A 24,472-nucleotide genomic window follows, 5' to 3' on the forward strand; every position below is an offset into this window, starting at 1 on the left:
CTAAGTTAATAAGTATATATATATAATAATTAAATAAATAACTTAAATTAATTTAAATTAAAGTAAAGTAAAAGAAGTAATAGTTAGTAGTATATATATATATATATATATATATATATATATATATATAGATGCCATCTCCTATGGGAGAAGATATCACAAGCAATTAAATAATGTAATGCAATATCAATATAAACTTGCATATTTTACTTATTTACAATCTGTAATTAAGTTTAAGCTATAAAAACGTATAAAGATATGATAAAATATAAATTGAGAAAATATGCAAGAGAATAATTTAGAAAATAAGTTAGACAGACTTTTATTTGTTTTAAACAGCATTTCATTAACTTAAAATATTTTGAATATAAAGCATCCAAAATTTTAATTCATAAAACCGTTTTAATGACGGTTTCAAGCAGAAAAAATTGTGTTTTGTCATCTTATCTCCAAGTATAAAACAAATATTCAATTGCAATTTTTACGCATATAAGATTATTACAAATTATAATCTATATCAACCATATGACTGCCAGGAAACACTGATCAAAACTGTATATCATTTGTTCCATTTTACATCGAAGCACAAACTTTAGCGTATCAAATATTGTAAAGAGCATATTTCATGATCTATTTTTTCGTACTTTGTTAAATATTTTTCAATGTTAATTGGCATGAATTTTTTGATAATTGCGCCATTGTTTACATACTTCTACTATATACTTTTACGCAGTTAGAATGGCCAATATATGTTCTATGACAAAAATATAAATAAAGTGACATCTTCCCTCTTGTGCTATCTTTCTCCAATTTATATTGGAGAAAGATAGCACCTTATTATATTGACACAAATCAATTCATTATTTGAGTGACATGGAACAGCAATAGATTAGCCATGAGATTATTCATTATTTATAAAATATTGCGAGCAAAAATTGTAAGATTATTTTTCTTTCTATAATATTCTTACAAAATTATGATAACGGATCATATTTTGTAATTATTGGATACGTTCACCAGAAAAAATAGTTTGCAACGATAAAATTCTTCAATATGATTGGTTCATACATTTGAAGACCAGAACCATAAGAAATCAAAAGTAACAATCATCTTATTGAAGAATTTTACAATATTTTACAAACAATTGCAAAGCTGCTTTCTCTGCTGAACGCAACTATTGTTACATTGATAATGACTCAATAGAGGTCGAAACATATGTGGTTATTGTTTATATTAAATTTTAAATAAGCAATTAGCAATAAACATTTCGCTTGACCCCTTTTATATTTTTATTTTACAAAATTACAGAAAAATCAAAGGAGGGAAGGGGAAGGGATATCGCTATACTAAAATTTATCAAAAACTTTAAAGTACAATAAAGTTTAAGAATCGTAAGAGAGCTGGTGATAAATTAGTTGAAATAGAGGCAATTAGAATATGGTAATTTAACATTAAACTAATTCAAGTAGATGACTCTATTCTTCAATAGATGACTTTATTCTTCAATAGATGACTCTATTCTTCAATGATTATGAGTGTGTTCTATTTCATACAGGATATGCATGATATATTATTTTATCCTTCTTTAATATTCAGTAAACAACAAAGATAAAATGATATATTATGTATGAAACAAAACTTTTAAGTCAGCTTTGAGTGCAAGGACTCGGATCGAAAATATTCTGTCCGATTAATGATCCGATGCTAAATCTAACTTTTCGTTTCAGTTCTTTTACTATAACGATTACGATAACTGGGTTCGTTTGGAGTTCAGTCTTTTTCGGTTTCAGTAATTATACTCATAACGATCATCGTTATCACAAAAGAACTGAAATTGGATATCCTTGGACCATAATTGTAACCAGTCGAAATATATCCATAATATAATTCCGGTCTCAGTCCCTAATTTGGGAAGACATTTGTCATTCTAGCTTCATTGTTCATTTGTAAAAGAACAGAATGATACAAATAGTGTTAATAAGATCTCCCTGAATGTTTTAAATTAAGCATCATTGTTGCTCCTATTCCTAGTGCACTGATATCGAGCAATTCTAGAGCAATTCTTTGCAATAATGGCAGAATATTGATACAGATAAGTTTAGAATAAATATTAATTTTATAATTCAAGTAAATGTTTTATAGTATATTTAATTCAAATTATATTAAGATTCATTAAATATTGTATTCTTGAGATTACTATTATATTCTACATAATCTGATATGTACAATATCGATCTTTTTTTGTATTTTTATATCTTCAAATACAATAGATTCAATAATTAATAGTTGTTTAATTCGTAAATTATTAAGTATTTAGTAAGAACTTACATTTAACAAATTAAGTAAGAACAAGTTAAGTAAGAACTTACATTAGAATTGTGAAATTCTCTTATAAATTTCTCTTATAAATTTCAATAATGAAAGTATCTAATAAATGATTAGATTCTATATAAATGATAAAAACTTTGTTCACGTAAGTGAACATAAGTTCCAATATGTTCCAACATGCTTCTACCATAGCTCTTACTCCAACGTGCTCTCGATAGAATTCTCTACTTTGTTAAATTCAGAACATTTAACATGCTTCACACTCACCTCTGATTTTTCTTTCACGTTTATCAATTTTTCAGTCTCCTTCTTTTCTTGCTTTTGCCTAAATTTCTCCAACTTAGCTAACTTCTTGGCTTCCTTTTGTAATTGTTTCGCCGTTTTCTGCGAGCCATTTTCCGCAATCGTGGTCTCATCGTCTTTTATATTAATCATTTTCTCCTTTTGTTTTTTTACAAAAGTTCATACACGTCTATTACTCCTTTTACATTCAAACAAACCGGCTTACGAAACAGACTCGACAATTACACACACTTCGTTACACTGTATCATTCAATCATCCAGATTCCAGCGTGGTCCAGCCGATGTTAACACAGCCTTGAGATTCATTCGCGTCGCACTCAATGGCCTAGTTTCCACTGAGTGTTTAAACCGAATCAGAATGTAAGAACCAACCAACTACAGTTGAGTATTCTCCTGTTACAATCGAACGACAGGGGAATGCTTGATTGTAGTTGGGCTACATTCCAAAACTTTCTCTTCGAGGAAGATTTTATTCTATATGCTATAGTATACGTTACGTGTATTATATATTTCGAGTAAAATTTTTCTCAGAAAGTTTTGGAACGTAGCCTTCATTGGTTCTTACATTCTAATCCGGTTTAAACTCTCGGTGAAAATTAGATCGTATTCTCCAACACATGGTGCAATATGGCGGAAGAATAAGATATGCTCATTTCTCGATCAAGCACTATAAGTATTCGCATCCGTCATTTTTAATCTTTTTCTCACTCTCTTGCTCCTTTCCTCAATCTCTTGCTCCTTCTCTCTCCGCCGCTAAACTAAGAAAAGAGAGAAAATTAAATTGAAAGAGTGGGGAAGGAACAAAAAATGGCGGATGCGAATATCTATATTATAGTGCTCTAATCAGAGTAGCGATCTAGAAGCTTTGCACATCGCCCCGAACAAAAAAAAAATATATCCTACCCACTTGGGGCCTAATCGCTTAGAAATTGCCTAAAGAAACAGTGGATTTCTACCGAGGGTTTAATCCGGATTAGAATGTAAGAACCAACCAACTACAGGCGAGCAATTCCTCTGCGGTTCGACTGTAAGAGGGGAATACTCGACTGTAGTTGGTTCTTATATTCTGATCCTGATTAAAGGATCAGAAAAAAAAAATACCCTCGGTGAAAATTAGGTCAGTGTCCGCTTGAAATATTTCTAACCCATAAGAACAGTGGGATGTGAGAAGTCTTTTTAGAGGCAGTAAAAATTCATTTGGAATTCGGAGTGTGAGGTAGTATTTCTAGAACATGAGAATGTCATGAAAACGTGACCACAGCTCATGCTCGCATTGCAGTATTTCGTGATTATGATAGATTTTCTAACTTAAATAGTTGTCAACTTTAACGATAAATATTTCGCTTCGCAGGATTAGGCACAACATTTAACTGCCAGATTCTTTTGTTTCATGCAAAAACGCGTCGAAAGAACGTAATTTCATTGAAATTGAAGATAAGGAGTCTTTTTTGGATTATTACCCTAATTTCATATCACATTTTTTATTATTTTCCCAGACTTTCCGGCTTTAAAAATGTTATTTTTCTTTTTCATATCAAGAAACAGAATTAATTTTTTAAATTTCAGCTCAGGATCATTTTTTTTATATACTCTTTTGTAAATGCTGCAGCACGATTATGTTTTCTATATATATAGTTTATGTATATAGTTTATATATTTAGTACTAAGATATAAATATTTTGTAATCTTTTATTACATTAGCACTTTATAAAGATACATGTATAAAATTTATATGTAAAAAGAAATTGAGGTATAAATAAAGTATGTCTTAATGCTATTTTGTAATTATTTTTTATTTTTATCTTCTTTACAGTGTATTGTGACTGTTCGATTAAAATCATTATGTAATTTAAAATCTATTGGTTTATCATATCCCATTATACGAATATAATGACTGGGGTCATAGAAAAATTTTTGTTCTAAAAATAAAGGGATATTCTTTATAATGCAATTTGTAAACATTCCATTTACATCAGGTACTATTACATCTTCTGGTGTAAATGTGAGCTGAAATATAATTCATTATTACATGAAACATAAAAACATATTATAGAGATATAATATATGAAATTTAAATACCTTTTTTGTTCGAGCGAACAAACTGTAAGTATTTGCAATGTATATATCTTCTTTTGCATTATAATACAAATATGTTACATATTTTTTCGTTATCATATGTATTAATAAAGGAGTAGTTATAGCAAAAAATCCAATACATGCAAATAATCCTAAAACGGCTCCTGTATTACCATTTTCTATAGCTTTCAAGTAAAGAAACGGCTGAATCATTAAGCCACCAGAAGAGGTTAATAATGAAAAAAATTTGAGAAATTTAATTTGTTTGGTTAAAGGTCCATAATAAATCTCAGTTCTTTCAATAGTTTTCTGATAGTCTTGAGAGAAAGAATTTATATTATGAAAGAATTTTATATTATGTGCTGCAGAATATCTCTACAAAATTTAAATTTCTTTAATGTAATGGAAACATTTTAATCATTGTAAATAATTTAGTAAATATTAAGAAGATTCCGTTCATCTCAAATTTTGATAAAAATATACTGAATCAATGCATTTTTGCATAAAAATAAAGATTTGTAAAAAAAAAGGTGTCGCTTTGTTTCACAAATCAAGATATTAATCTTAAAATCAATGACTACTAAAGTTAGGAAATCTTTGTAATTCACTACTTTAAAAACACAAATTCATTGCTTTAAAACACAAATTCATTGCTTTAAGAACACAAATTCTCTGTTAAAGTAGTGAATTTATATTTTTAAAGCAGTGATTTATTGTTTTAAAAACATAAATACACTATTTTAAAAACATAAAATTCTCTACTTTAAAAACAAATTTTCTACTAAAGCAGTGAACCACTGCTGTGACAGATTTCCTAACCTGAATAGTCGTCAACTTTAATAATTAATATTTCGGTTCGTGAAACAGCAACACTTTTTTCTTATCAAACCTTTATTTTTACGCGCAAACGCATTACATATTTTTCGAGTATTCAGTGTATTTTTATCAAAATTTCGGATGAACGGATTTCTCTTTATCAATAGTTTATTTCAATAATAATCTGCTTAAATACAAAAATTTAATTCTAACCTCAAAATTGTAATCATGTATGACATAAGACAAAATGCGGCATTTTAAATGATTAAAATTCTTAAGTCTCTTTTGACTATATGCACAAGCTCGTAACATAAATGTCATGTTTAATAATATTTATAATAGTTTATAACTTTTATGACACTTCAATAAATTCGAACCGTTCATCAAAACAAAGTAAAAGAGATCAAACCAGGGTCATCGACGATATACTTGGTCTTTCAACTTGCTTGCACTTTTTACATTTAAAATGAGATAGATATATATTTGGCGCTGAAAAGAAAGAAAGCGAAGATGCTGAGTGTAAGCAAGTCGAACACATCTACTATTAAAGACAGTTGGCGCTTATTTAAGCCGCATGATGGCGCAGTTCCATGGTGCGGAAAGTATGCGCAATGCAAAATTGGCGGAACAATGTCCGTCCAATCGCAAATATTCCATCAATTGCGCTCGGCTGCGTGTCTTTTCTTATGCTGGATTCACATTGGATTCGACATGCGTTGTACAACCAATCAGAAAGCAGAATTTTATTTCGCATCAATGATACGAAGCAAAATCCTGTTTTTTGATGGGTTGCATGCTCCTATTTCCTCCAACCGTAACGCCTATACACTTAAACGTGCTCTTTAGAGTGAGTAGGAATTATGGTAAGAATTAGAAATCCTTTAATCAGAAACATTAAGATTTCGTCAAATTTCTCTGAACGAGAAAGAAGTATAGGTCATCTCATTCCTCCACCAATAGCGGTGTGTATATATTATGCATGCATAGCGTTATTGGTGAAGGAGTGAGATGGATATCCACACAAACTTGCATAGCCGTATAAACGTACATAAATAAAATTATTAATTATTAATTATCCAATCACATTTTCATGCGTCTTTAAGAGAAATGCGATTGGATAATTTTTTTATGCATACGTTTATGCGGCTATACAAATTTGTGTGGATATACCCTTATACTCCTTTTTCGCTAGAAGAAATTTGATGGCCAGTCTCTGATTAAAAGATTTCTAGTAGGAACATGGAGTATGTTGGAGTATGCGATACAAACTTTTTATGTCCCACGGAGCAGAACTGAATTCGAAAGCGTAATTGGCGTATATCGTATTACAAGAGATCTTTCCCATAGATCCTTCTGTTGTATCTATGGGAAAAATTATATATATTGACTATATATATATATATATATATATGTATATATATATATATATATGTATATATATATATAATGGATTTCTTTTACTACACCTAATATATATATATTAGGTGTAGTAAAAAGAAATCTATTATTTTTCCATTCAATTTCATGCAAAATAATGTATTTCTTTTTACTACATTTAATATATTGGCTCGCACAGATTACCCTTCTGCGATTTTCCGCACTATGAAACATAAGGCTGATGTCTCATGGAGCGGAAATTACAACGAAATGGAATAGCGCAACTAATCACAATTCTGCAGTCATTATTCTGCTTTCTTTTCTGTCATTGTGATTGGTCGCGCTGTAAATTTCCGCTCTGTGGGACACTGGCCATAAGAAAACGAACTCACGCGGGCCAGAATCACAATCAATAGCTGCGTTCAGCAGAACACAACAGTTTGCAACCATTTTATGATTTTCTGCTGAGATAGGACCATTCCTCTTGATTTAAAAGCATAACCCAATCAGCGTGAAGAAAACTTCCAACAATTGTAAAATAAACATTCTGCTGAACGTAGTCATTGATCAACCAATGCAATAAATCAGTGTTTGGTCTAAATTAAATCACCATTACAAACGACCTTATATAATAATAATAATTTAACAACATAAAAATAAATGTATATCGTGAAATACAGAAATATATAAAGTTATAAAACATATATATTCAAAATTAAGAACCAGTTATAATTCAAAATCAGATAATAATAACTGGTTATAATTCAATAGAAAGTTACTAATTAATGCCTGTATCAAGTATACGATGTAAATTAGGCAAGCTGAGCGATTGTGCTTCTAGACTTTTATTCTTGAAAAAAAACATAGACCTCTGTTACATGGCACACTTAATCGGGTTTAATAACATTCGTAATTATGAAATTGGTTCATCAAAAATAGTTTCTCAGAAGAATGGAATGATTGTGATTGGTCTGTTTTATAATTACAGATGTTATTAAATCTGATTAAGGGTGCTATGTAAATGTAGTCATATACGAAAGCTAGAAAAATATTATAGTATATTATAGTATACGTTAGGGGCTCCGCACAATAAAAGGAACAAGGAACAGAAAACAGAGAATAAAGCCCTACTTGCAAGGAATAAGAAACCAGAAATAAAGGATAAACAATTTTAACCTATCAGAAATTGGATACATCGGAATACATGATTTCTGATAGGTTGAAATATCTTAATATTTATTCCTATTGCCAATATTTTCTCCATTATGTGCAGGGCCTAGGAATTTCAACCTATCAAGAATCATGTATTGTGAAATATAGTTTCTGATAGATTGAAATTCTTATTCTCTGTTCTTTGTTTCCTTGTCCTTTTATTGTACGGAGCCCCTTATAGATCATCCAATAGCAGCGAGCGCTCACGGATCCGTTTCGCAACAGTTTCTGCCGAACGCGTTCTATGAGTCAAGTTTGTTCCTGCACGGCAATAATGCAATCTTATTGTTAGTTTCACGCAGTTTTACGAGAATCATTTGATATTTTGTACCGTCGACAGCATACAGTCATCGGAGGGGCGGGGGGAGGGGGGAGGGAATAGTGATCAAATATTGTGACATTAAGTTAGGAAGACGAAAAATAGTAATACTGCCGGATTCTCATATCGATACTGTAACAGAGTGGACAACGAACAATCCATTAATCACATCGAAACGATTCAACATCGTATATCTTTACGCGTGTAATTAATTCCTGCCAATTAATTATTAGCTGTAGAACTTTGAAACATGATTTGAAGAAATAAAACGATTATTCGCATTATCCATTGATTAACAATTGTAATATATTGTTGGTTAACATAAAGTGATTTCATCCTCGAGAGTGAACTGTTCTAAAAATCTGACTGAATTTCTGAAGAGAGATGTATTTATAGAAATTTCCATCGACTGGAGTTGGTGATATTGCGCCGTTAAGTGAATCGATTAGTACGTGAAATGGTGCTCTAACCTTTTACTGTCGCTTCATTATACCATGTTAAAAGTAGCTAATATTTGTTATATTACTATTATTTGCACTATTCCATAAAAAAAAATTTTCCAGAAGAGTTCGACATGGAAATCTTTTGAACTCAGTTGCAGAAATAGAAATTATAGACGCTACTTCATTTACAGAAAGTATAACAGCCGCTCCCAATGACTCATGTTCTCCTGCTGAAATAATAGACGCATAGACGGCAACAGCAGCGCCGTCGATGAGTAACAAACACAGCATCAATTTTACCAACATCAAACGCAATACCAACAGCAGCACGCAGCCAGAAATTTCACAAACGCTGCATCGCACGTTGTTGAGAACAGTGGAGCTCCCTGTGAGATGCGGAGGACACCACCGCAAAATAAAGGTAAATTTTTTCCTTCCTGTTCGAATATTTGAAAGATAAAATTATGCAATTTCCCATACAGCACGAAGAGTGCATTCCACTTGACATTCGCAACGCTTAACGCGTAAACATTTTATTTTTGTTTAATATTTGAACGATAAAAGAGTGTTGCATTAAGGGTACTGACTCATAACAGTTGGAATTTCGGAAAACGGAATCTCGGAAAATTAATAGAGTGAGAATCAATCAGAATTGGATTGCATTACTGTTCGTCTGCACATATACGTTAAATGCAAGATTATTGAAATTGAATTTCTACATATAAAAAGAATTCATTATTAATAAATAATTGTTCAATAAGTATTCATTAAAAGTTCAAGAAATATTCATTTTTCCAGCATATAAAGACTGATTATATTATTAGGAATGTGTGTTTGTCGGTCCGAAATTTTTGTGAGTGCCCCATGGACCAATATTTCTGAAGTTGTGAAAAATCAGAAAATTTATTTTAAATATTTTATAAAAAAGTTATAATATAGTAGAAGAATCTGTAAGAAAATAAAATTTCGATATATTTTTTATTATAACAGAAGATAATAAAAGAATCTTCTAAATTAAAAGATGATTTGAGATTAGAATAACAGTTTTCTGAAAGTCCCTCCATGGGGAATCCAGCCAAAAATTTCAGACTGACAAGCACACAATTTTATGATATAAATGGTATGCTGGAAAAATATTTATACATTAATGAATATTTATTGAACAATTATTTATTAATAATGAATTTTTTTATACATATAGAAATTCAATTTTGATAATCTTGTACTTAACTTATATATGCAGACAAACAGTAATGCATTCTAATAATTCTGATTGATCCCCACTCTTACTTTTTCGAGATTCCGTTTTCCGAAATTTCGATTGTTGTGGGACAGCATCCTAAATAGAACGCTTTCGAAATCGATCATTAGTCGATTATCAATCGGCAGAAGAAGTCGACTTTAAAATCAGACTGAATATCGACTTTTAATAGACTAAGAGTCGACAAATGTAATCTACTATCAGTCAATCAAATTTTCAAAAATGTTTCAACCTTTCACATTTCATGTGCAACAATTCTGAAAAGATTCTGTTCTGTAATGTAACATGAAATGTTTTAACAGAAATTAAATGCTATATCAAAGCTGGATCTTTAATGCTGTTTAATGGTCTTTAATGTATAATTCATTGTGATATTAGTTGCTTTCCATTTACATCGATTCTCAGATAATTCTCATTTGTCGTCATAACTCAATTGAATACGTTTTTTTTGCATTCTGATAAGTGAGATTCAATTGAGGTTTTTATTTATATAATTTACACAAGATCGAAACCGTATGTTTTAACGAGTCTCGTAAACTCATTTTGAAGTGAGGTTATCAACTTATGTTAACATATGTAATAACTTTTTACCAAAGTAAGCAAGTAGTGACGTCATTAATTTGAGTATAAAATACTTCAGATTCAGTTTCACTTGTGTGTAAATAGAAAGCAACTATTATACTAGTTTAATTGCGTTTATAAGGAAACCCAATTCAGCGCGCAGTTCGAGTAACTACAAATATGATTTTATATATATATATATATATATATATATATATATATATATATATTTATATTGAATTATTAAAGATTCAGTTTCGACCAATACAGACATTTAATTTCTAATTCATATTGATTGTTTTTACATGTACGGGCTAAAATAAGATTCTTATTGTTTGACAAATGTTTCTAAAATCTATCATATGCGATAAATCGAAAAACATCCAAACAGAACAAAAAATTATTATAACGTTAAAATGACTCCAAAATTATTAAAAGTTATTTTTTGATCAATCACGATTTAGTTTATTTTGATGTTATCGTAACTTGTTCTACTTTAAATTGCAAAAAAATTTTATATATGAATGACTTGTTCTGTTTTAATTGGGAATTTTTTATATATAAACTTGAGAAACTTTTATATATAAATATAAAAATATAATAATATTGTATGGAAACTGCAAGTATGATTTTTTAATAGTGATTATGTATATGTGCTTTATACATGTATGGTACTTTCCAGCAAGGATTATAGTCAGTGTAACACAGTGTAACACAGTGAATCATTACATTCTTTTTTCTTACATTAAACGACTCACTATGTTATAGTATCTGATTATGTCCTTGGAAAACACTCATAATGTGATCAAATAATCAAAATAATTGATGGTATAATTACCATTTTCGAGAAATACTTTATTTCAATAAGTTTTTGTAAACTGTAAACAAGGTCATACAACTCTTAATAAATTTTAAATACTTCAAAAATGACATTTGAAGATGTATGCCTAATTAATAGTTAAACAATATTAAAGTTTCTTACGACATAATAAATTTAAATATTATTTAAGTATCAATTAAATATGTATTTAAATATCATTTTGAAAGTATTAAAATAGTTTGTTGAAATCTTTTTGGTAATATTTTAAAAAAGATTGCAGATTTTTTTCTATAACATTTCAGCAACCTTTCAAGGGCTTGGTCACGAGTTATAGTGTACAATAATTATCCTGACACAGATTACGTTTAAATTACCTTGGATTACTTAAGATGATTTAATACAACTTCAAATTATTCCAGATTATCAAATACTACCTTGTATTATCCAAAATTACTTTAGAATATTTAAAATTACATTATATTTTCTGAGATTACGAGATTTTGCAAATTTGCTCATCTAAAATTACCTTATACGAGTACATAAAGTATTATTTCTTTAGATCAATCTAGAATATTTTTGTAAATCACTATGATAAGTATCTTCGAGAATATCGATTTTATATTTTTTTGCTTAAGAAAAAAAAACGCAATTTTACAAAACAAATCTTTATTTCATAGGAACACAAAAATATAAAAATTTCGCAAACAGAATATGTATTATACGAGGGTTATTTGAAAAGTTTTGAGCCTTAATATAAAGATGGCATTATTCGTCAAAATCATTCTGGAACTATAATTGTACATATTTTGCAAGCATAAATGACTCAAACAACAACTGAGTATCCAAAATGATTACAATTTTCACAGATATCTTGCTATGTATAGATAATAACAAGTTTGACTATTCATAACGTTTGAGATTTTTTAAAGCTAACAAAACAATATCAGCAAATCGCGCATGTCTGATTTCGTGCATTAAAATATGCTAAATTTTCTTAGCAATAAATTGACATAAAAACATGATTTTTTTTAATTTGACGAGATATAAACAAAGCTTAACCAATGTTTCGCAAAGTAATTGTAATTGTAATCATGAAATTTTTAATTCTTTTTTTGAATTTTTATTTTTTTGGTTTATTATTAAAAAATCACATTTGAATATGGAGTACATGTCTGATTAACAAATTTTAGTCACATGAGCTATGTTTCTTTATTTAATATGCTGTAAAAAGTGTCCAATTGGACAATTAAATGTACGAAATTATCAGTACAAAATTGTTTTTATGAATTTAATTGCAGATGCAAATATGACATATGTAAATAATTAATAAATTGTGACAACCTAATTTTTTTATGCACGGACGTAGCTCGCCGGAAATATCGGTGCATAGCATAAAAAGAGATTCTGGCTGGAGAGGTGAGATGCGAATGAACACAGTGTATGTATATTTAGTACAATTCTAAAGATATAACTAAATTTTTATTGCAATTTGATGTTTCTTCGTGACAGAAAAATGAGATACAATAAAATGTTATATGTGTCATGTCTATGTGTAAACGTTTTGTGTACGTGTAAATATGTACGGTCTGGCTCAGCTTCGTCGCTGATGACTTTTGCCGATCGCGTATGGATGCGAGTCACGAGACATGAGTTAGGCGTGGCTTGGTACACCTGATTGGTTCGCGCCAGCAAATCATGGTCGCGTTCGCGGTATCACCGCGCCCTTATCGTTGCATCCCATTGCCCCCACTGGTGATGGGTACAATAGCATCCGACTAGGATTTCTGTCGGGAACAATGCATAATTAGGATGCATCGTTACAAAGTAATTTGCCAAATATTAGCGTAAGTGAAATTTGCGATTCAAAATATTATAGCAATAAAGTATTCGAAGAAGTAAATAAAATAATTGTTTGTAATTTTTTCCATTATTCGAAATTAATTATAAGTTTCTACTTCAAGAAATTGAAAGTTTTATGTGGGAGTCTAATAAAATACGAAAGCACATTTTTTTAAAAAGGAACAACTAGTGGTAGCTGAAACTAGCGAAATTAGTTATGAATATCTTCTAAAGATGTTGCAATGCTTTCAAGGAAACTTCACGACGTGATACTAATCGATTTTTCAACGAAACTCGTAGCGATAGGTATTATATCGAGTATTACTGGGTAAAAGTTACTTTTACTGGGTCAGTACTAGATCAATAGTCACTACTCAAACATTTGTAAGAAAATCAAAGTTGAAAATTTCGAGTTTCTAATAAGCCATTTCAGCAGATCATTTAAGAGTTTATGACGTAGCGTTAGCGCCTGACTAGTAACATCGACATTGCGGGTTCGAATCCCGAATTTTTTTTTCTTTTGTAAAATACAATTATTACACACAATAAATGTGTATCGATAGATTAATACATTTTGTATATTTATTGTACATTACAAATGCATTTTTCCGTTTGCATTCTCTGTCCAGGAAATCTGTTTAACAGATAATTATATACACGAATAAATAATGTGAAATGTGTTTTATTCATTAGAAGTAGATGGTACAATAAGATATGCAAGATAAAATGCCGCGAAAATTATTGTTTTTCATGTTTTTGTGATAAATATCACAAAAGTTTTTATGATAAATATCATCCTGCAACATGTATTGTATCATCTATTTCTAATGAATAAAACACATTTCACATTTATTCGTATTGTATATATAATTATCTGTTAAACAGATTTCCTGGACAAAGAATGCAAATGGAAAAATGGTGGGAAAAATGGATCAACGGTAAAAAATGAAATATTAAAATGTTTCTGCGTCTCCATAAACATAATACAAATTAACTATCGACTCTGCGAGACCAATTTACATCTCAGAACTTGTCATTTTCTAAACGAAAGGGAGCAAATGGTTAAAATCAATAAAAAAGTATAATAAGGAGAGGGTAAAAAAGAAGCTTTATAAGAAAAGGATAATGACTGCATGATAGGAAGATATGTCAGACAAAGATTTTGTATCGTTTTGCTTATTGAGACCATGACTGTCCTTTTATGTGTACCATTTCAGATATCAACTTTTTATTGTATAACGGTTCATTGTCTAATGTTTCTACTTCATCCCATTTGAAAATAAATTGATTTATAGCATTTTTATTATTTTTAACATTATTTTATAGAAATTCGAAACACAAACAAAGGCTGAAGCGTGTAGCTTGATATTCTTAGAAATAGCATGTTTGGAAGTATTTTTCACATAAGTATAGCATTTTTATAATATAATTATATTAACAATAAGATTGGAAACAAAACCGTTTATGTTAAATACATTACTTTAAATACGAAGCGCCACTACAGTCTGAATGTTAAGATGTTGAACTATTATATATATTCATATAAATGAATTAATTTTAGAAATGATAATTGCGTGCCGATATGATTGTCGGACTTTCAATGCAATCAATCTGAAATATTAATAATCCCCCTAAATTTCCCAAATTTAAAAAACTGTAATAAACTTGCGAAAAATATTGTCTTGGCCGGGAGTCGAACCCGGATCTCTTGCATTCCGTGTAAGCGTCCTAAGCCTTCAGACTATCGACTTTAGCAATAACTCGTAAAAACCGATATGTATAGAGAGTTACGCATTGTAGGCGAGCATATATAAATATATTGTATAAACAATAAGATTGGAAATAAGACCGTTTATGTTAAACATTAACAATGGTGTATAAGTTTAAATCCGCTATTTTTTAGTTAGAAAAACACATTTTTTTTCCTAGGAAGCAAAAACAAATTTATTCAAAGTATTTGCCCTCGCTAACTATACATTTTTCCCATCTTTCGGACAATTTGTGTATACCACGCCAAAAAAATTCCTTATTTTTCGAGGCAAACCACTCATCAAGCGGACGTCTTCGTAAGAATCGAAGTGCCGCTCAGCGAGCGCGTGGTCCATCGACGAAAACAGATGATAATCAGAAAGTGCCAGGTCTGATAAGTAAGCGGGATGGAGTAGCACTTCCCAGTTGAGTGTCTCCTCAAAAGTAGTTTTGGACCATTGTTGACGTGTGCGATGGTGCGTCACGCAGAGCACGATACAATTTGATCAGTTGTTGGTGGTAGCGGTGAGCATTAACAGTTTCATCAGATTTTAACAGCTCATAGTAAATGACACTCCTGATCTCACTAAACGCACAACATCGTTTTCCGTCCGAAGCGATTTGGTTTTGAGGAAGATATTGATGGTTGAGCGGGATCAACCCAAGATTTCTTGCGTTTACGATTCTGAAAATAGATTCACTCTCTTCATCGCCTGTCACAATCCGATGCAGGAACGACTTTCTTTTTTGTCTGGCAAACAGAATTTGGCATTTGGTGTTTTGACGTCGCTCCATCTGCCTATCGTTCAGTTCAAGCGGCACCCATTTTCCGATCATTTGAACCTTCCCCATGGCATGTAGCCGCATGGAAATGGCTGCTTGAGAAACATTCAATTGCTCGGCAAGCATTTTTTGCGATTGGGTATCGTCTTCGTCCAAAAGAGCCTGCAATTGACCTTCCTGGGCCGATTTTCGATTCTTGTCACTCAGGTCAAAATTGTCGTCATTGAATCGACGAAACCAATCTCTGCACGTTGTTTTCGATAAAGCATTGTCGCCATAGGCCTCCACAAGCATTCGATGCGATTCGGCAGCCGATTTCTTCAAATTGAAATAGAAAAGCAAAGCTTCCCGCATATGCTTTTTTTTTAGCAAAAACCTAGACATGATTACGAAAGAAAAAATGTATATTGTTGTATGAAATTGTTGATGATGTGCACTGGTTAATGTTGACAGATGTCAAACACAATAAAAAGTGCGTTGTGTGTCCAGGGTAGCTTTGTACACTCACTAATGCCACCTACGAGCGGATTTAAGCTTATACACCTGGTATAATTATATTGTACATTATTTTACTGTTTATAAAATTTAAACTCATTTATTAGATTATTGATCTCCATTTAACTTCACTTTATCGACTAAATATATTTTTTAAACTAATCAAAATCATGATATGTTTTTCTTAAAATACATTCGATTATATTTATTTTTGAAATCCCGATGGAAAAATCTAACAATTTTCTTCTCGAAATTATACATTTTCAAAGAAAATCGTTTCTCTGACAAATTTCAATATTTTTCTTCCTCTTTTTTCCTGAATATTTTGAACATTCATTCTTTTTTCTGAAACGTACCGATTTGGAGCGTATCAATTGAAAAAAATAATTTTGAATTCTGTGCATTACACATAAAGATATATGCGATTATAAAAATAAATGTTGGGATAACTTACATTCATGTTGGGATAACTTACATTCCAAAATCTCGAATCAAATATAATACGCTAGTTAGATTAACATTGCATTGTTTTCTTGATTAACGTTTTGTTCTTTCTTCAGTTGACAGATCCGGAACTGGGCAGTCTGGAAGCTCGCCAAGGGTGACGCTCCGACTCAACCAGGTACGTGGAGCGAGGGATGAGAAGAAAGGAGGTGGTAATTTAAATTTCCGCCAGAGCAACGTAAGCATACAGGTACATACCAAAGTAGTAAAATTTGATTTTGTGATTACAATGTAATATTGATTGTGAAAAAAATCAATTTGAAAGGAAATAATTTAAAAGACGTAATGAGAAAAACTCGATATTCAAAATTTTTTTTTAAAGTGAAGAGCAAATGATAGTTAGGTGCAGTTAATGCAGTTAGTGAAGCGCAAATTTAATTATTATATAGGGTGTCCTATTTTAATCGATCAAATATCTCTTGAATAGTGTATTTTAAGGAAAAATATTTCAGACAAAAATTGAGACTTTGAGAGATAAGATAAGATGATGCCATTGGTTTGACCTTGGATGATGTCAAGGTCAAAGCAAGATCATTTTGAATTTTTTTAACGGAACTCCCCATTATTACGTATTCTTACGTAGCTTACCTCAAAAGTTTTTCAACACTATAATTAAGTTCATTTCATTAAGTACTTTTCGAGTTATAAGAAATGATAGCACAATGTGCAACAAATTCGTAAAGTCATATAAATAATAAAGATATTCAACGAATTACATTCAAAATAATCAAAAGATAAAATTGTGTCAAGTTAAGAGTATATTCAGACAGTTGATATAGCTAGCAGTAGATAACAGTAGAAAGAACATTCCGATCAATAAGAAAACAGATACAAATGTCTATACCTTATTGAATATTTATGTAACATGATTTAAGTCTTAGTGTCCATTTATTTATTAAGCACATTCGATTGGTGGTTAATCTTCAATTAAGTATCTGTTATAAAACTTCTTAATATTCAGAACTTTTGCATTTTCTCATTTAAATTCGTGATTTGTAATGCATTCTATTATTCGTAATTACTGAATGAGCGGAAGTATTTCTGATGCGAATATGACTGCGGTGTTCCGAAAGTCTCGTCTTTAATTTTCTATTTATCTGATCAACGTAAAATACAATTGATTTTATAAACATTCCTTTTTTTTTGCAAAATCGGAGATTTTTAAAGGATTTTTGTATATTTAATAAATTTATTTAATTTCTTTACATTGTAGTGAAATGTCTTATGAAATGCACTAACTCTATTAAATACGAATAGAATTATAAGTTAATTAATAGAATTATTTAATATATTAATAAAAGATTAATTTAATATATAAATAGATTAAGCAACTGAAACTGCTAAATAGATTAAGCACAAACTGTATATTACAAAGATTATAAGTGATTCTGCCGATTGAATTTATCATTGATTAATATATAATATATTAATGGAACGACTCATCTACGTCGAGCCAAAGCTCGGTCAATTTTTGATACTTAAAAACTTGAAAGCTAAGATCTATGGAAAATCATCGAATATGGAATTTCTTTTTTGCCTTGTGGAATTACCAACCAACAGAATTAGTATCTAAATCCAAAAGTACCAGTTCTACGGTTTCCCTTATTAGTTAACAAATACCAGTGAATCCATCCAATGTTCTTTTATTAAACAAGTTAGAAAGGAAATGGAAGTCAAAGTCGAACAAATCGCTTTGGCATTATCATTTTCTAGTTTAGTTAACAAATACCAGTGTATAATTTCATTTCCGTTCGATCTCTTTTTGTTGAATATTAATTATAAGCAAATAGAAATCGATGATAAATAAATCGCTTTTTTATTATCAATTCCTAGTTTAATTAACAAATACTAGCATATAATTTCATTTCCATTCAATTTCTTTTTGTTAAATATTAAGTTATGAACAAAGAGATCTAGATCGAATTGATCGTTTTGTCATTATCATCTTCTAGCTTAGTTAACAAATATAATTTCGTTTCCGTTCGCTATCTTTTTGTTAAGTATTAAGTTTTAAACAAGTAGATGTTGAAGTCGAATAGATTCAGATTGTCATTATCATTTTCTAACTTAACAAATACCAGCATATAATTTCGTTTCCATTGAATCTGCTTTTGTTAAATATTAAATTATTAACAAATGAGGTCGATATCGAATAGATCGCTTTGTCATTATCATATTTTAGCTTGGTTAACAAATATATAGCATAAATTTCGTTTCCATTCGATTTCCTTTTGTTATATATTAAATTATAAACAAATAGATATCGATGACGAATAAATCACTTTTTTATCATAAAGCAAAGAAGAACACAGCTGATCTTGTCACTACGCATACCTTCCAATATAAGTTAAATGCAAAATAACTTCAACCGAATTCAAGTAAATCTTTATGACACAGAACATACATAATGAGAAATGTAAGCTCCGTGTTAAGGGAATCTTAAATCGATTATTAAACTTGATCGAGATCAATAGTACAGACTTTTTTAATTCCAAATTTGATAATAGTGACATCTTTCATTTTTTATATTCATTTTTTATATTATATTATATATCGTTCTGTCTCACTCAAACGCATATCTGTCTTTATGTATTATATTCCAGTTTACATAAAAATGATTTTTGGTACAAAAATGAAAATAAGAGGAACGATCTCCAATGACCTTAATCTTAACGAATGTTATTCAGGACATGAATGTTGTTCAGGATCCTGAACAATATTTAAAAGATTTTAGTTGTCGGTCCAACATCTTGGGTAATGCTAATGACGGCGGACATCTTGGGTAATGTTGTAACTTGCAAGCCTTATAACTCGAAAAATATTTAATGAAAAAGTATTTAATGAAAATGAACTTAATTATAATGTTTTGGAAAGCTCTCGAGATGATCTACAAGAATGTGTAATAAAAAAATAAGTAAGGGATTCCATTAAAAAAATTGAAAGTAACTTTCATGTGACCTTCAAGCAGCTATTCAAACTAATGACACCGTCTTATGTCCTCCCTCAATTTTTGTCTGAAACATTTTCTTCTAAGATCAAAAATAAAAAAGTTATTTGAGATGGGACATTAAAATGGGACATAACAGAAATAAAATGTTATTTTTTTGAACTCTTTTCTTAATAACTTTTTAATGACGAGCTAAAATCTATTGAAGCTCACTCAGAATTATGACCTTAACAATATATGTCAAGGTCATCGGTTGTTTCCCTTCTCTTTTATCAAATAAACATATAAAATAATTTTTATAATTGATTTACAATTGAAGTTAAAACAATGAGGAAATATTTATTTTTATATTTTTCTTTATTTAAAATTAGATATTATCACATAATAATTTTCATAAAAGTGTCTTTCATAAAGGTATTTACTCTTATTTGCCCTGTTACATTGTTATCTTGTGTCGCCTTGTTTTGAATTTTATGATCTATTAAACTCTAAGTAGTATCAATCTTACAGAATAGATAATTGGAAAGATAAGAATCTTCTAGTGAAGGACCTTCTTGTGAAGGACCTATCTTTGAAGTGTGTTATCGTGTTTCGTTAAGAATTAAGGTCCAAGAAGAATATTTAAAGTATAAAAATTTAAGTCTTATGGACAAGAAATTTGGTAATTTTGGGTTTGTCTTTAATTTATTTTAATATTATTTATAATATTATATTTTATAATTATTATATTTTTAATAAATTTTGTATTACAAATTATTTTTTACATTTTAAACATAATAGTAAATAATACATAAAACATCGGAGAATGTTTCTATTTATTCTTTTTCTTAAAATAAATTCATTGTTTTTAATTTAATTATACAAATCTGTCCTTTAATAGGCGCGCCATGTTTCATTATCCACTTTCGATAAAAACTTTATTAGTAAATATTGAATACAGGGTCAAGGTTCAATGGAGACTTCATCGAAGATGTCGATCAATGTCTCGCCGGCAAACTCTAATACCGTTTTGGGCACCGGCAATATGTCGTCATCTACTGATAGTGGTGATGTATACGAGTTCAAAAGCTCGAAAGAGCCGACCCCGGTGAGAGGTGCGAGTTCGTCTCCGAATCCTAATCTGGACAAAGACAAGGATGGTAGCGGCAAACCCTCGAATGTTCAAGGTAGTCAGACTAGTGGAAATAACGCATCTACCACTGGTAACTTGTCGACATCTGTAAGTGAAGCAACAATGGTATCTTTGACTTCTACTGATGAAGCGTCCGCTGTCTCTACGTCTTCACCATCAGCGAAACGTATTTTCGAGAGTGACAATTCGGAAGAGCAAGACGAGGAAAATCGTCGAAAAAAGCGCAAGGATTCCGAGACCGCAAAGGAGAACACAAAAAATAATCCAACGGGAAGACAGAGTACTGGTAGAAATTCTGCCAGTAGTGAAAAGGTAAGAATTAATATTACTTAACCGCGTAACATCTTTCTGCGGTTATGCATATACGATATTTAATTTTTTGTAGTGTATAAAATCTAGTAAGCAAGGATCTGGAATGGCATCTGGTAAAGGAAATCAAAATACGAATTCCAATGCGGACAGAAAGAGTCCTAGTGCCTCTTCAATGGCTACTAGTCCGAAACCTTCGAATACTTCTAGTTCGACGAGTGCGAAAAATGGTACTCCGGCACCACCTGAATCTGACGATGAGGAAGATCGATTGAAATGTTTGGATTCTAATTCTGCCCCTAAAGTACCACCTTTAAAGATAGTTATTCCGCAGAGTACAGCATCGGAACAGGAACAAGGCAATAGGAACGGTAAAAATATTGCAAGTCGAAGTCATCAGTTGCCCTATGTAGTCGCTAGTTCAAATAGCGATTCGACCGAGAAAGATCCAAGTCAATCAACTAGTGGTACGACTAGTCCTACAGAAGGTAACATCAGCGTAAAAGGAGAAGACAAGAAAGACTTTAGTGTGACTCTGCATGGAGAAGAAAGATCGACGCATCATCAACGTGTACTGAGAAGTTCACACAGGTTAGCAAAAGACTACTCTAGATTTATTTTTTCTATTCAATTCCAGAATACGTTTTATTTATTCATGATTTACAAAATAAGACATGATTTACAAAAAAATTACTTATTACAACTTCTTTTATAGCTTATTAATTTTTACATCAGTTACACATTTAATGTGCTATATAATACATTTATAAACGTTTTCTCTTTGAATATTTAGCAATTAATAATTTGAAATGTATTACAATAATTTAAAATTTGTAAATTTTATTAACATCTGAAAAATGACTTTACAAATTTGTGTTTTTACATAATTTTGTTATCAAAATATTGAATTTATAACATTTTTTAATCACAAAATTTTAATCATAAAACTTTATGTTAAAAAGATTTTATATTCGGGTTCAATTCTCGGCTGAGGTAATATTTTACAGGAGATTGGGGATTCGAATGCTGGCTGAGACAATATTTTTTGTAATAAATTATTCGCAGATTTAAGATTCTCATTGATTTTTGATTATTATATATCTTATTCTTATAAAAATATGATGCTTGTCAGCATCAAAAATTATTAAATTGCTTATGTATTTAATATATGATATTACTTTTCTGATTCTGCTCATAATTGCGTTTCAAAATTAAAAAATTTTTGGCGCGTGATTTGCAGAAACAGATGTGTATATATCTATTATATATTCTTGAGGCTTTCTAAATAAAAATTATGCGTTTCGCGGATTTTCTCCGTGTTCAGATCTATTCTTGGAATGCCAATGTTCGTGTACTACCTTGTAGTCCATTTCATCAGAGCGAAGAGCAGCTTGATACAATATCAGACTACTTCTCGCCCTAATGAAGTGCGCCACTCCCGTCGTAAATCCTTGATTTGGCATCCCTGCTCTAAACGTTGTCGGTTGTCTAATTATATTATATATATCAATTATATTATATATACCTAGGACAATTGATATATACTCGTTTACGATATCGCGGTCAACACTATCAGTTGGCGACCTAGTGCGACAAGTAGCCACACTTAAGCATGAGTCGTCTATCATGCAGATACATTTTGTTATGATTAAATTATATGTTTAGATTTAGTTAATAGCCCTGTTATTCTATCAGCAATTCCTATTAGGAATATTAGAAGAATTGTTTTTAGAATTTTATTTTATACATAAGTAGGGAAGCCTATTTGTACATAAAACTACAAAGCAATAAATATAGCTAAAATTACTAATAAATTACCATTTTACCGCAATTTTATCGTTGTAAAATTGAATTTGATGGTATTTTTCATCACATCTTTAGTCCATACATACGTGCGCACGCATGCACGCACACACACGTACACACACACACACGCGCGCGCGCGCGCGCATACGCACACGCACGCACGCACGCACGCACGCACGCACGCCAAAGTTGATACAACCTGAAAAATCAAGAAAATTGGGAAAAGTCGAGGAAATTGAAATTGATCATGGAAAACTGGGAGAAGTCAGGGGAAAATATGAAAAAGATTGGAATTTTGAACTTTGCTCACAATTCCCTTAACTGCTCCCATTTTATAAATAATTTTTATAATTTTTTAAATATTATATCTGATGTTTATAGTCAAATTTTTTGTATACTTTAAACGATTAAAAAAAAAACAATTAAAATTTGTATTTTATTCAGTTATTTTATTTTGCTCTTTTTCGTCATAATTGCATTCTTTTTTCCAATACTTTATAATTTATTTTTTGTTGAGTTGAAATACAATCGATATCTTTCGTTTTATAAGCGAAAAATCTGCTTTTTGCAACTATCCGAATTTTTTGTGCATATTTCCCACACAATTTGCGAATCTCAAACATATGCATTTCTTTTCTAATGGCCTCCCGAAGATTTTCGTCAAGAGAAATGTCAACTTACAATTTTTGAACGAATCTTTTTGAGTCTAATTCTATTGGATTATAGTACTAGCACGACAATACTGTTCAAAAATTCAGATCCCATCGCGGCGTTCGGTGGCGATACCTCATTCCCGCCAGAAGAAAGAAAATATATATAGATAAAGGCAGACTAACGCTGGTGCTGCCAGATGCTCGCTAGTTCTCCTTCAACTCCCCCCCATCGTATGGCAAACAAAATCATTCTCTTTGCGACTCTATTTTCCTAACTAAATTATCAAGATCAAAAATTATAATTTTTCTTACAATCTGTTTCTTATGTTTCTTCATAACGTGCTCCTATTTTGTAACAATCTTAAGAATAATATGGATGCTATAATTATTAGATGTATAACTTTGCTTCCGCCGTTTTTTTCCGAAATTCGAGGCTTTATTGTAAAAAACTGGTTATACATTTATGATTCAAAGTATTGTCCATCGCTGGCCACTACTTTCTCCCATCTTTCGGGTAGCGTACGAATCCCGCGTCGAAAAAACTGGTCATCTTTTGAGGCTATCCACGAATCGATCCAATTTTTTACTTTTTCATAAGACCGGAAGTGCTGGTCAGCCGGGCCATTGATCGAAACAAGTGATAGTCAGAGGGAGCAACGTCTGGAGAATACGACAGATGGGGTAGGACTTCCCATTTCAATGTTTCCAAGTATGTCTTGACCACTTTCGCAACATGGGG

General features: G+C 30.7%; 3 protein-coding genes across 3 annotated transcripts in view; 1 reads left to right on the forward strand and 2 right to left on the reverse strand.

The window, feature by feature from the left end:
• The window catches only part of LOC105627588 (valine--tRNA ligase), a 23,608-nt gene extending 20,845 nt beyond the window's left edge, over positions 1–2,763 (reverse strand). The window contains exon 1 of the mRNA XM_012208903.1: positions 2,596–2,763. Within this exon, the coding sequence (XP_012064293.1) occupies positions 2,596–2,763 (168 nt within the window). The remainder of the gene's footprint in view (positions 1–2,595) is intronic.
• Positions 2,764–3,594: 831 nt separating this feature from the next.
• On the reverse strand, positions 3,595–5,844 carry LOC105617729 (transmembrane protein 70 homolog, mitochondrial). The gene is made up of 4 exons (XM_012199286.1): positions 5,737–5,844; positions 4,711–5,082; positions 4,443–4,638; positions 3,595–3,656 (listed from the first exon to the last, which is right to left on the reverse strand). Exons 1-4 carry the CDS (start codon positions 5,842–5,844, stop codon positions 3,595–3,597), a joined length of 738 nt encoding a protein of 245 aa, XP_012054676.1.
• Positions 5,845–9,177: 3,333 nt separating this feature from the next.
• LOC105627698 (putative GPI-anchored protein PB15E9.01c) overlaps positions 9,178–24,472 on the forward strand; it is a 31,453-nt gene continuing 16,158 nt past the window's right edge. Inside the window, exons 1-4 of the mRNA XM_012209013.1 lie at positions 9,178–9,295; positions 16,943–17,076; positions 20,774–21,277; positions 21,351–21,865. Of these exons, the coding sequence (XP_012064403.1) occupies positions 9,268–9,295; positions 16,943–17,076; positions 20,774–21,277; positions 21,351–21,865 (1,181 nt within the window). The 5' untranslated portion in view covers positions 9,178–9,267. The remainder of the gene's footprint in view (positions 9,296–16,942; positions 17,077–20,773; positions 21,278–21,350; positions 21,866–24,472) is intronic.

This window comes from Atta cephalotes, assembly GCF_000143395.1.
Source record: "Atta cephalotes unplaced genomic scaffold scaffold00001, whole genome shotgun sequence".
Classification (NCBI taxonomy): Eukaryota; Metazoa; Arthropoda; class Insecta; order Hymenoptera; family Formicidae; genus Atta; species Atta cephalotes.

Bases quoted from the DNA above. Each gene is read 5' to 3' on its own strand.
- LOC105617729 (XM_012199286.1), bottom strand. From the start codon at position 5,844: ATGACATTTATGTTACGAGCTTGTGCATATAGTCAAAAGAGACTTAAG. The intron at 5,083-5,736 runs GTTAGAATTAAA...TAAATTTTGTAG, and splicing joins TACATGATTACAATTTTGAG to AGATATTCTGCAGCACATAA. The intron at 4,639-4,710 runs GTATTTAAATTT...ATTATATTTCAG, and splicing joins TGTTCGCTCGAACAAAAAAG to CTCACATTTACACCAGAAGA.